The 13,461-nt window shown below is 53.2% G+C and overlaps 1 protein-coding gene across 8 annotated transcripts in view; it reads left to right on the top strand.

The window, feature by feature from the left end:
- The window catches only part of LOC137352797 (complement C1q-like protein 3), a 241,811-nt gene that overhangs the window by 88,548 nt on the left and 139,802 nt on the right, over window positions 1-13,461 (top strand). For all 8 annotated transcript variants that reach the window (XR_010969787.1, XR_010969788.1, XR_010969785.1 and 5 more), the window contains one exon: window positions 573-688. Coding sequence is in view for 3 of the 8 variants with exons in the window: in XM_068018632.1 (XP_067874733.1) it covers window positions 573-688 (116 nt within the window). In the remaining 5 variants the exon portion in view is untranslated. The remainder of the gene's footprint in view (window positions 1-572; window positions 689-13,461) is intronic.

Here is a 13,461-nt window from a genome sequence, read left to right as displayed (position 1 = left end):
GTGAGAAAGCGAGATTAAAGATGGAGAGAGTGAGAAAGGGAGATTAGAGATGGAGAGAGTGAGAAAGCGAGATTAGAGATGGAGAGAGTGAGAAAGAGAAATTAGAGATGGAGAGAGTGAGAAAGGGAGATTAGAGATGGAGAGAGTGAGAAAGCGAGATTATAGATGGAGATAGGGAACTCACCGACTGGGACTGACGGACAGAGCTGCCTCTCTGATTTACGCCAGAGTTTCCTCAGCACATGGACATTTCTACCTGAACGCTGTGTTTGCGCCTCTGGCTGTGATCCTGAGTCCAGGATCAGGTAAACTCCCACCTCCTCCAATCCCACCCACTCCAATCTCCCTTTCTCCATGGGATCTTGCTGTCCCTCTGAGCGGCGCTGGGCGGGTGAAATGCAGGCATTGCTGAATCTTACCTGAATTGCGGCTCCCAGTGCAATGAACTCAAACTCCTCCCACACAATTTTTATACCCGTTCAGCTCTGGGGTGTTCTCCAGCAGCAGCCAATCCCGGGCTCGGGCAATCCCTTTCCCGGAGCTGAGATTAACCTGTGTTTATTCCACTCCAGGCAACACCAGCACAACCAGAGGCTCTTCTCCATGTGGGCGGTGAGATATCCCAGGGCAGGGGCGGGAGTTCCAGCTACAAGAGACACCGACCTGGAGAATGGTGCACAGGCAACAGGTAACTTCACAATTTACAGAGGATGGTGGCAGAACAAGGTGCATTCAGCACAGAGACTGACCCCAGGGGGCAGAGAGTGATCCCAGGCTCCAGAGAGTGACCACAGGGAGTGACGACAGGGTCTAGTGAGTGAGCCCTGAGAGTGACCTCATGGTCCAGTGAGTGACCACAGGGACTGAGCACTGGATCTAGGGAGTGACCTCAGAGAGTGACCACAGAGGGCCAGGGAGTGACCACAGGGTCTAGAGAATGAACATAGGATCGAGGGAGTGACATCAAGGAGTGACCCAGGGAGTGACCCTAGGGTCCAGAGAGAGACCGCAGGGAGTGACCACGGGGTCCAGAGAGTGACCACAAGGAGTGACCCCAGGGTCCAGAGAGTGACCACAGGGTGTAAAGAGTGATCACTGGGAGTGAGCACATGGGCCAGGGAGTGACATCAGGGAATGACCCCGGGCACAGAGAGAGTTCACAGGGAGTGACCGCAGGATAAACCACAGGGTCTAGAGAGAGACCCCAGGGAGTGAGGCCGGGGTGTGAGGCTGATTAGTAAGTCTGACAGTGCAGCACTCCCTCAGCACAGACCCTCCAACAGCGCAGCGATCCCTCAGTACTGACCCTCCAACAGCGCAGAATTCCCTCAGTACTGACCCTCCAACAATACAGCACTCCCTCAGTACTGACCCTCCAACAATACAGCACTCCCTCAGTACTGACCCTCCGACAGCACAGCACTCCCTCAGTACTGACCCTCCAACAGTGCAGCATTCCCTCAGTACTGACCCTCCAACAGTTCAGCACTCCCTCAGTACTGACCCTGCGACAATGCAGCACTCCATCAGTACTGACCCTCCAACAGCACAGCACTCCCTCAGTACTGACGCTCCAACAATACAGCACTCCCTCAGTACTGACCCTCCGACAGCACAGCACTCCCTCAGTACTGACGCTCCAACAGCACAGCATTCCCTCAGTACTGACCCTCCAATAGTGCAGCACTCCCTCAGTATTGGCCCTCTGACAATGCAGCACTCCCGCAGTACTGACCCTCCGACAGTGCAACACACCCTCATACTGACCCTCCCACAATGCAGCGTTCCCTCTGTACTGACCCTCCAACAGTGCGGCACTCCCTCCGTACTGACCCTCTGACAGTGCGGCACTCCCTCAGGACTGACCCTCTGAATATGCAGCATTCCCTCTGTACTGACCCTCTGACAGTGCGGCACTCCCTCAGTACTGACCCTCCGACAGTGCAGCACTCCCTCAGTACTGACCCTCTGACAGTGCAGCATTCCCTCTGTACTGACCCTCTGACAGTGCGGCACTCCCTCAGTACTGACCCTCCGACAGTGCAGCACTCCCTCAGTACTGACCCTCTGACAATGTGGCATTCCCTCTCTACTGACCCTCTGACAGTGCAGCACTCCCTCAGTATACACTGGGATTGTCACCCTGTCTTATCTTCTTGGCCGTCAGAGTGAGATTTGAACCCACGACCTGCTGACTAAGAGAAGAGAAAGTGAGTTTGAGAGAGAGCCAGAGAGATGGAGAGAGAGAGTGGGAGAGAGAGAGCAGTACACCCACTGAGGCACCAGTGAACAGAGAGGGTTAAGACCGAGTGAGAGTTTAGAAGGACTGCTTGCAAGATTGGGAGGTGGGTAAATATCAGCCTGATGTCGGGTGATTGTTAAAGAATGGGTGTGGAGGGAAGGGATGGAATGAGGTACGATATCTAATGTGGTTTGTTATCCACAGACGAAATAAACCCTTATCTTGTTCAGCCAGTTTGCATTCAGGAGAGTGACTAACTTGCTATGATTTGCATGACTGCAGTCAGTCACTCAGAAAGGGTGAGTGTGAATAAATTCGCACAGCTCACTGCCACCTATCACACTCTCCTGGCCCTGACCCTGAGTGAGGTTGTGGAGGCTCTGTGCTCGCACGTACACAAACGCAGACCATGTGTTACATACCGAGTCAGTGAGTACTTCCTCTAATATCTGACAAAGTCTAATCCCACTCTACCTCTCACTCCTTGCACACCTTAATATCCCACAAAATCTAATCCCACTCTCCCCCCTCACTCCCCTCACCCTTTAATATCCCACCCAGTCTAATCCCACTCTCCCTCTCACTGCTTGCACACATTAATATCCCACAAAATCTAATCCCACTCTCCCCCCTCACTCCCCTCACCCTTTAATATCCCACCCAGTCTAATCCCACTCTACCTCTCACTGCTTGCACACATTAATATCCCACAAAATCTAATCCCACTCTCCCCCCTCACTCCCACACCCTTTAATATCCCACCCAGTCTAATCCCACTCTCCCTCTCACTGCTTGCACACATTAATATCCCACAAAATCTAATCCCACTCTCCCCCCTCACTCCCCACACCCTTTAATATCCCACCCAGCCTAATCCCACTCTCCCCCCTCACTCCCCACACCCTTTAATATCCCACCCAGTCTAATCACACTCTCCCCCCTCACTCCCCACACCCTTTAATATCCCACCCAGTCTAATCACACTCTTCCCCTCACTCCCCTCACCCTTTAATATCCTACCCAGTCTAATCCCACTCTCCCCGTCACTCGCCACACCCTTTAATAACCCACCCAATCTAATCCCACTCTCCCCCTCACTCCCCTCACCCTTTAATATCCCACCCAATCTAATCCCACTCTCCCCCTCACTCCCCTCACACTTTAATATCCCACCCAGTCTAATCACACTCTCCCCCCTCACTCCCCTCACCCTTTAATATCCCACCCAATCTAATCCCACTCTCCCCCTCACTCCCCTCACTCTTTAATATCCCACCCTGTCTAATCCCACTCTCCCCCTCACTCCCCGCACCCTTTAATAACCCACCCAGTCTAATCCCACTCTCCCCCTCACTCCCCTCACTCTTTAATATCCCACCCAGTCTAATCCCAATCTCCCCCTCACTCCCCACACCCTTTAATATCCCACCCAGTCTAAACCCACTCTCCCCTTCACTCCCCACACCCTTTAATATCCCACCCTGTCTAATCCCACAAACCCCCTCACTCCCCACACCCTTTAATATCCCACCCAGTCTAATCCCACTCTCCCCTCAATACCCACACCCTTTAATATCCCACCCTGTCTAATCCCACTCTCCCCCTCACTCCCCGCACCCTTTAATAACCCACCCAGTCTAATCCCACTCTCCCCCTCACTCCCCTCACTCTTTAATATCCCACCCAGTCTAATCCCAATCTCCCCCTCACTCCCCACACCCTTTAATATCCCACCCAGTCTAAACCCACTCTCCCCTTCACTCCCCACACCCTTTAATATCCCACCCTGTCTAATCCCACAAACCCCCTCACTCCCCACACCCTTTAATAACCCACCCAGTCTAATCCCACTCTCCCCCTCACTCCCCTCACTCTTTAATATCCCACCCAGTCTAATCCCAATCTCCCCCTCACTCCCCACACCCTTTAATATCCCACCCAGTCTAAACCCACTCTCCCCTTCACTCCCCACACCCTTTAATATCCCACCCTGTCTAATCCCACAAACCCCCTCACTCCCCACACCCTTTAGTATCCCACCCAATCTAATCCCACACTCCCCCTCACTCCCCACAATCTTTAATATCCCACCCTGTCTAATCCCACTCTCCCCCTCACTCCTCTCATCCTTTAATATCCCACCCAGTCTAATCCCACTCTCCCCCTCACTCCCCTCATCCTTTAATATCCCACCCAGTCTAATCCCACTCTCCCCCTCACTCCTCTCATCCTTTAATATCCCACCCAGTCTAATCCCACCCTCCCCTTCACTCCTCACACCCTTTAATTTCCCACCCAGTCTAATTCCGCACTCCCCCTCTCTCCCCTCACCCTTTAGTCTCCCACCCAGTCTAATCCCACTCTCCCCTCACTCCCCTCATCCTTTAATATCCCACCCAGTCTAATCCCACTCTCCCCCTCACTCCCTCATCCTTTAAAATCCCACCCAGTCTGATCCCACTCTTAACCTCAGCCCCCACACCCTTTAATATCCCACCCAGTCTAATCCCGCTCTCCCCCTCACTGCCCACACCCTTTAATATCCCACCCAGTCCAATCCCCCTCTCCCCCTCACTCCCCTCATCCTTTAATACCCCACCCTGTCTAATCCCACTCTCCCTGCCACACCCAACTCCCTTTAGTATCCCCCAAGTCCAATCCCCCTCTCCCCCTCACTCCCCTCATCCTTTAATACCCCACCCTGTCTAATCCCACTCTCCCTGCCACACCCAACTCCCTTTTGTATCCCCCAAGTCTAATCCCACTCTCCCCCTCACTTCCCACACCCTTTAATATCCCATGCAGTCTAATCCCGCTCTCCCCCTCACTCCCCACACCCTTTAATATTCCACCCAGTCCAATCCCCCTCTCCCCCTCACTCCCCTCATCCTTTAATACCCCACCCTGTCTAATCCCACTCTCCCTGCCACACCCAACTCCCTTTAGTATCCCCCAAGTCTAATCCCACTCCCCCCCTCACTCCCCAAACCCTTAAATATCCCACCCAGTCTAATCCCACTCTCCCTCTCACTCCCCACTCCCTTTAGTATCCCACCCAGTCTAATCCCACTCTCCCCCTCTCTCCCCACACTCATTAATAACCCACCCAGTCTAACCCCACTCTCCCCCTCTCTCCCCACAACCTTTAGTCTCCCACCCAGTCTAATCCCACTCTCCCCCTCACTTCCCTCACCCGTTAATATCCCACCCAGTCTAATCCCAATCTCCCCCTCACTCCCCTCATCCTTTAATATCCCACCCAGTCTAATCCCACTCTCCCTCAATCCCCTCATCCTTTAATATCCCACCCAGTCTAATCCCACTCTCCCCCTCACTCCCCTCATCCTTTAATATCCCACCCAGTCTAATCCCACTCTCCCCCTCACTCCCCTCACCCTTTAATATCCCACCCAGTCTAATCCCACTCTCCCCCTCACTCCCCTCATCCTTTAATATCCCACCCAGTCTAATCCCACTCTCCCCCTCACTCCCCTCACCCTTTAATATCCCACCCAGTCTAATCCCACTCTCCCCCTCACTCCCCTCACCCTTTAATATCCCACCCAGTCTAATCCCACTCTCCCCCTCACTCCCCTCATCCTTTAATATCCCACCCAGTCTAATCCCACTCTCCCCCTCACTCCACACACTCTTTAATATCCCACCCAGTCTAATCCCACTCTCCCCCTCACTCCCCTCATCCTTTAATATCCCACCCAGTCTAATACCAATCTCCCCCTCACTTCCCACACCCTTTAATATCCCACCCAGTCTAATCCCACTCTCCCCCTCACTCCCCTCATCCTTTAATATCCCACCCAGTCTAATCCCACTCTCCCTCAATCCCCTCATCCTTTAATATCCCACCCAGTCTAATCCCACTCTCCCCCTCACTCCCCTCATCCTTTAATATCCCACCCAGTCTAATCCCACTCTCCCTCAATCCCCTCATCCTTTAATATCCCACCCAGTCTAATCCCACTCTCCCCCTCACTCCCCTCATCCTTTAATATCCCACCCAGTCTAATACCAATCTCCCCCTCACTTCCCACACCCTTTAATATCCCACCCAGTCTAATCCCACTCTCCCCCTCACTCCCCTCATCCTTTAATATCCCACCCAGTCTAATCCCACTCTCCCCCTCACTCCACACACTCTTTAATATCCCACCCAGTCTAATCCCACTCTCCCCCTCACTCCCCTCATCCTTTAATATCCCACCCAGTCTAATACCAATCTCCCCCTCACTTCCCACACCCTTTAATATCCCACCCAGTCTAATCCCACTCTCCCCCTCACTCCCCTCATCCTTTAATATCCCACCCAGTCGAATCCCACTCTCCCTCAATCCCCTCATCCTTTAATATCCCACCCAGTCTAATCCCACTCTCCCCCTCACTCCCCTCATCCTTTAATATCCCACCCAGTCTAATCCCACTCTCCCTCAATCCCCTCATCCTTTAATATCCCACCCAGTCTAATCCCACTCTCCCCCTCACTCCCCTCATCCTTTAATATCCCACCCAGTCTAATCCCACTCTCCCCCTCACTCCACACACTCTTTAATATCCCACCCAGTCTAATCCCACTCTCCCCCTCACTCCCCTCATCCTTTAATATCCCACCCAGTCTAATCCCACTCTCCCCCTCACTCCTCACAACCTTTAATAACCGACCCAGTCTAATACCAATCTCCCCCTCACTTCCCACACCCTTTAATATCCCAACCAGTCTAATCCCACAAACCCCCTCACTCCCCACACCCTTTAGTATCCCAACCAGTCTAATTCCTCTCTCCCCCTCACTCCCCTCACCCTTTAATATCCCACCCAATCTAATCCCACTCTCCCCCTCACTCCCCTCATCCTTTAATATCCCACCCAGTCTAATCCCACTCTCCCCCTCACTCCTCTCATCCTTTAATATCCCACCCAGTCGAATCCCACTCTCCCCCTCACTCCCCACACCCTTTAGTTTCCCACCCAGTCTAATCCCACACTCCCCCCTCACTGCCCACACCCTTTAATATGCCACCCAGTCTAATCCCACTCTTGCTCTCACTCCCCTCATCCATTAATATCCCACCCAGTCTCATCCCACTCTCCCCTTCACTCCCCACAACATTTTGTATCCCACCCAGTCTAATCCCACTCTCCCCCTCACTCCCCACACTCTTTAATATCCCACCCAGTCGAATCCCACTCTCCCCCTCACTCCCCACACCCTTTAGTATCCCACCCAGTCTAATCCCACTCTCCCCCTCACTTCCCTCACCCTTTAATATCCCACCCAGTCTAATCCCACTCTCCCCTCACTCCCCTCATCCTTTAATATCCCACCCAGTCTAATCCCACTCTCCCCCTCACTCCCCTCATCCTTAAATATCCCACCTAGTCTAATCCCACTCTCCCCCTCACTCCCCTCATCCTTTAATATCCCACCCAGTCTGATCCCACTCTCCCCCTCAGTCCCCACACCCGATAATATCCCATCCAGTCTAATCCCACTCTCCCCCTCACTCCCCACACCCTTTAATATCCCACCCAGTCTAATCCCACTCTCCCCCTCACTCCCCACACCCTTTAGTATCCCACCCAGTCTAATTCCTCTGTCCCCTCACTCCCCTCACCCTTTAATATCCCACCCATTTTAATTCCACTCTCCCCCTCACTCCTCACCCTTTAATATCCCACCCAGTCTAATCCCACTCTCCCCCTCACTCCCCACACTCTTCAATATCCCACCCAGTCTAATCCCACTCTCCCCCTCACTCCCCTCACCCTTTAGTATCTCACCCAGTCTAATCCCACTCTCCCCCTCACTCCCCAAACCCTTTAATAACCCACCCAGTCTATTCCCAATCTCGCCCTCACTCCCCTCACCCTTTTCTATCTCACCCAGTGTAATCCCACTCTCCCCCTCACTCCCCACACCCTTTGATACCCCACCCAGTCTATTCCCACTCTCCCCCTCACTCCCCTCATCCTTTAATATCCCACTCTCCTCCTCACTCCCCTCATCCTTAAATATCCCACCCAGTCCAATCCCACTCCCCCCCTCACTCCCCACACTCTTTATTCCCACCCAGTCTAATCCCACTCTCCCCCTCTCTCCCCTTACCCTTTAATATCCCACCCAGTCTAATCCGACTCTCCACCTCACTCCCCTCACCCTTTAATATCCCACCCAGTCTAATCCCACTCCTCCTCACTTCCCACACCCTTTAATATCCCACCCAGTCTAATCCCACTCTCCCCCTCACTCCCCTCATCCTTTAATATCCCACCCAGAATAATCCCACTCCCCCTCACTCCCCACACCCTTTAATCTCCCACCCAGTCCAATCCCTCTCCCCCTCACTCCCCACACCCTTTAATCTCCCACCCAGTCTCATCCCTCTCTCCCTCACTCCCCCCTCACTCCCCACACCCTTTAATATCCCACCCAGTCTAATCCCAGTCCCCCTCACTCCCCACACCCTTTAATCTCCCACCCAGTCTTATCCCACTCTCCCCTCACTCCCCCCTCACTCCCCACATACTTTATTATCCCACCCCATCTAATCCCACAATCCCCCTCACTCTCCACACCATTTAATATCCCATCCAGTCCAATCCCACTCTCCCCCTCACTCCCCCCAACCTTTAATATCCCACCCCATCTAATCCCAAAATCCCCCTCTCTCCCCACACCCTTTATTATCCCACCCAGTCTAATCCCACAATCCCCCTCACTCCCCACCCCCTTTACTATCCCACCCAGTCTCACCCCAAAATCCCTTTCACTCCCCACACCCTTTCATATCCCACCTCGTCTAATTCCACACTCACCCTCACTCCCCACACCCTTTAGTATCCCACCCAGTCTAATTGCACAATCCCCCTCACTCCCCACTCCCTTTAATATCCCACCCAGTCTAATTGCACAATCCCTCTCACTCCCCACTCCCTTTAATATCCCACCCAGTCTAATCCCACTCTCCCCCTCACTCCCCACACCCTTTAATATCCCACCCAGTCTAATCTCACTCTCCCCTTCACTCCCCACCCCCTTTAATATCCCACCCAGTCTAATCCCAATCCCTCTCACTCCCCACACCCTTTAGTATCCCACCCAGTCTAATCCCAATCCCCTCACTCCCCACACCCTTTAGTATCCCACCCAGTCTAATCCCAATCCCCTCACTCCCCACACCCTTTAATATCCCACCCAGTCTAATCCCAATCCCCTCACTCCCCACACCCTTTAATATCACACCCATTCTAATCCCACTCTCCCCTTCACTCCCCACACCCTTTAATACCCCACCCATTCTAATCCCACTCTCCCCTTCACTCCCCACCCCCTTTAATATCCCACCCAGTCTAATCCCAATCCCTCTCACTCCCCACACCCTTTAGTATCCCACCCAGTCTAATCCCAATCCCCTCACTCCCCACACCCTTTAGTATCCCACCCAGTCTAATCCCAATCCCCTCACTTCCCACACCCTTTAGTATCCCACCCAGTCTAATCCCAATCCCCTCACTCCCCACACTCTTTAATATCACACCCATTCTAATCGCACTCTCCCCTTCACGCCCCACACCCTTCAATATCCCACCCAGTCTAATCCCACTCTCCCCTTCACTCCCCACACCCTTTAATATCCCACCCAGTCTAATCCCACTCTCCCCCTCACTTCCCACACCATTTAATATCCTACCCAGTCTAATCCCACTCCCCCTCATCCCCACACCCTTTAGTATCCCACCCAATCTAATCCCACTCTCCTCCTCACTCCCCACACCCATTACTATCCCACCCTGTCTAATCCCACTCCCCCTCACACCCCACACCCTTTAGTATCCCACCCAATCTAATCCCACTCTCCTCCTCACTCCCCACACCCATTACTATCCCACCCTGTCTAATCCCACTCCCCCTCACACCCCACACCCTTTAATATCCCACCCATTCTAATCCCACTCTCCCCTCACTCCCCACACCCTTTTGTATCCCACCCAGTCTAATCCCACTCTCCCCTCACTCCCCACACTCTTTAGTATCCCACCCAGTCGAATCCCACACCCCCTCACTCCCCACACCCTTTAATTTCACACCCAATCTAATCCCACTCTCCTCCTCACTCCCCACACCCATTACTATCCCACCCTGTCTAATCCCACTCCCCCTCACACCCCACACCCTTTAGTATCCCACCCAATCTAATCCCACTCTCCTCCTCACTCCCCACACCCATTACTATCCCACCCTGTCTAATCCCACTCCCCCTCACACCCCACACCCTTTAATATCCCACCCATTCTAATCCCACTCTCCCCTCACTCCCCACACCCTTTTGTATCCCACCCAGTCTAATCCCACTCTCCCCTCACTCCCCACACTCTTTAGTATCCCACCCAGTCGAATCCCACTCCCCCTCACTCCCCACACCCTTTAATATCCCACCCAGTCTAATCCCACTCCCCCTCACTCCCCACACCCTTTAATATCCCACCCATCTAATCCCACAATCCCCCTCACTCTCCACACCCTTTAGTATCCCACCCAGTCTAATCCTACAATCCCCCTCACTCCCCACACCCTTTAATTTCCCACCCAGTCTAATCCCACTCTCCTCCTCACTCCCCACACCCTTTAATATCCCACCCAGTCTAATCCCACAATTCCCCTCACTCCCAACACCCTTTAATCTCCCACCCTGTCGAATGCCACTCTCCCCTCACCCTTTAGTATCCCACCCAGTCTAATCCCACTCTCCCCTTCACTCCCCACACCCTTTAGTATCCCACCCAGTCTAATCCCAAACCCCTCACTCCCCACACACTTTAATATCCCACCCAGTCTAATTGCACAATCCCCCTCACTCCCCACTCCCTTTAATAACCCACCCAGTCTAATCCCACTCTCCCCTTCACTCCCCACACCCTTTAATATTCCACCCATTCTAATCGCACTCTCCCCTTCACTCCCCACACCCTTTAATATCCCACCCAGTCGAATCCCAAAGCCCTCACTCCCCACACCCTTTAATATCCCACCCATTCTAATCCCACTCCCCCTCACTCCCCACACACTTTAATATCCCACTCAGTCTAATCCCACTCTCCTCCTCACTCCCCACACCATTTAATATCCCACCCAGTCTAATCCCACTCTCCCCTCACTCCCCACAACCTTTAATATCCCACCCCATTTAATCCCACAATCCCCCTCACTCCCCACACCCTTTAATATCCCACCCAGTCTAAACCCACTCTCCTCCTCACTCCCCACACCCTTTAGTATCCCACCCAGTCTAATCCCACTCCCCCTCACTCCCCACACCCTTTAGTATCCCCCCCAGTCTAATCCCACTCCCCCTCACTCCCCACACCCTTTAATATCCCACCCAGTCTAATCCCACTCTCCCCTCACTCTCCACACCCTTTAGAATCCCACCCAGTCTAAACCCACTCTCCTCCTCACTCCCCACACCCTTTAGTATCCCACCTAGTCTAATCCCACTCCCCCTCACTCCCCCTCACTCCCCACGCCCTTTAATATCCCACCCAGTCTAATCCCACTCTCCCCTCACTCTCCACACCCTTTAGTATCCCCCCCAGTCTAATCCCACTCCCCCTCACTCCCCACACCCTTTAATATCCCACCCAGTCTAATCCCACTCTCTTCCTCACTCACCACACCCTTTAGTATCCCACCCAGTCTAATCCCACTCCCCCTCACTCCCCACACCCTTTAATATCCCACCCAGTCTAATCCCACTCTCCTTTCCACTTCCCACACCATTTAATATCCCACCCAGTCTAATCCCACTCTCTTCCTCACTCACCACACCCTTTAATATCCCACCCAGTCTAATCCCATTCCCCCTCACTCCGCACACCCTTTAATATCCCACCCAGTCTGATCCCACTCTCCTTTTCACTCCCCACACCATTTAATATCCCACCCAGTCTAATCCCACACTCTTCCTCACTCCCCACACCCTTTAGTATCCCACCCAGTCTAATCCCACTCACCCTCACTCCCCCACCCTTTAATATCCCACCCAGTCTAATCCCACTCCCCCTCATCCCCACACCCTTTAGTATCCCCCCCAGTCTAATCCCACTCCCCCTCACTCCCCACACCCTTTAATATCCCACCCAGTCTAATCCCACTCCCCCTCACTCTCCACACCCTTTCGAATCCCACCCAGTCTAAACCCACTCTCCTCCTCACTCCCCACACCCTTTAGTATCCCACCCAGTCTAATCCCACTCCCACTCACTCCCCACACCATTTAATATCCCACCCAGTCTAATCCCACTCTCCTCCTCATTCCCCACACCATTTAATATCCCACCCAGTCTAATCCCACTCCCCCTCACTCCCCACACCCTTTAATATCCCACCCAGTCTAATCCCAATCTCCTCTTCACTCCCCACACCATTTAATATCCCACCCAGTCTAATCCCACTCTCTTCCTCACTTACCACACCCTTTAGTATCCCACCCAGTCTAATCCCACTCCCCCTCACTCACCACACCCTTTAATATCCCACCCAGTCTAATCTCACTCTCCTCCTCACTCACCACACCCTTGAATATCCCACCCAGTCTAATCCCACTCCCCCTCACTCCCCACACCCTTTAGTATCCCACCCAGTCTAATCCCACTCCCCCTCACTCCCCACACCCTTTAATATCCCACCCAGTCTAATCCCAATCTCCTCTTCACTCCCCACACCATTTAATATCCCACCCAGTCTAATCCCACTCTCTTCCTCACTCACCACACCCTTTAGTATCCCACCCAGTCTAATCCCACTCCCCCTCACTCACCACACCCTTTAATATCCCACCCAGTCAAATCCCACTCTCCTCCTCACTCACCACACCCTTTAATATCCCACCCAGTCTAATCCCACTCTCCTCCTCACTCACCACACCCTTTAATATCCCTCCCAGTCTAATTCCACTCCCCCTCACTCCCCACACCCTTTAATATCCCACCCAGTCTAATCCCACTCTCCTCCTCACTCCCCACACCCTTTAGTATCCCACCCAGTCTAATCCCACTCCCCCTCACTCCCCACACCCTTTAGTATCCCACCCAGTCTAATCCCACTCCCCCTCACTCCCCACACCCTTTAATATCCCACCCAGTCTAATCCCACTCTCCTTTTCACTCCCCACACCATTTAATATCCCACCCAGTCTAATCCCACT

Source organism: Heterodontus francisci, chromosome 39 (genome assembly GCF_036365525.1).
Source record: "Heterodontus francisci isolate sHetFra1 chromosome 39, sHetFra1.hap1, whole genome shotgun sequence".
Lineage (NCBI taxonomy): Eukaryota > Metazoa > Chordata > Chondrichthyes > Heterodontiformes > Heterodontidae > Heterodontus > Heterodontus francisci.
The sequence above is the reverse complement of the archived record's forward strand: the minus strand, read 5'-3'. Positions and strand labels throughout refer to the sequence as shown.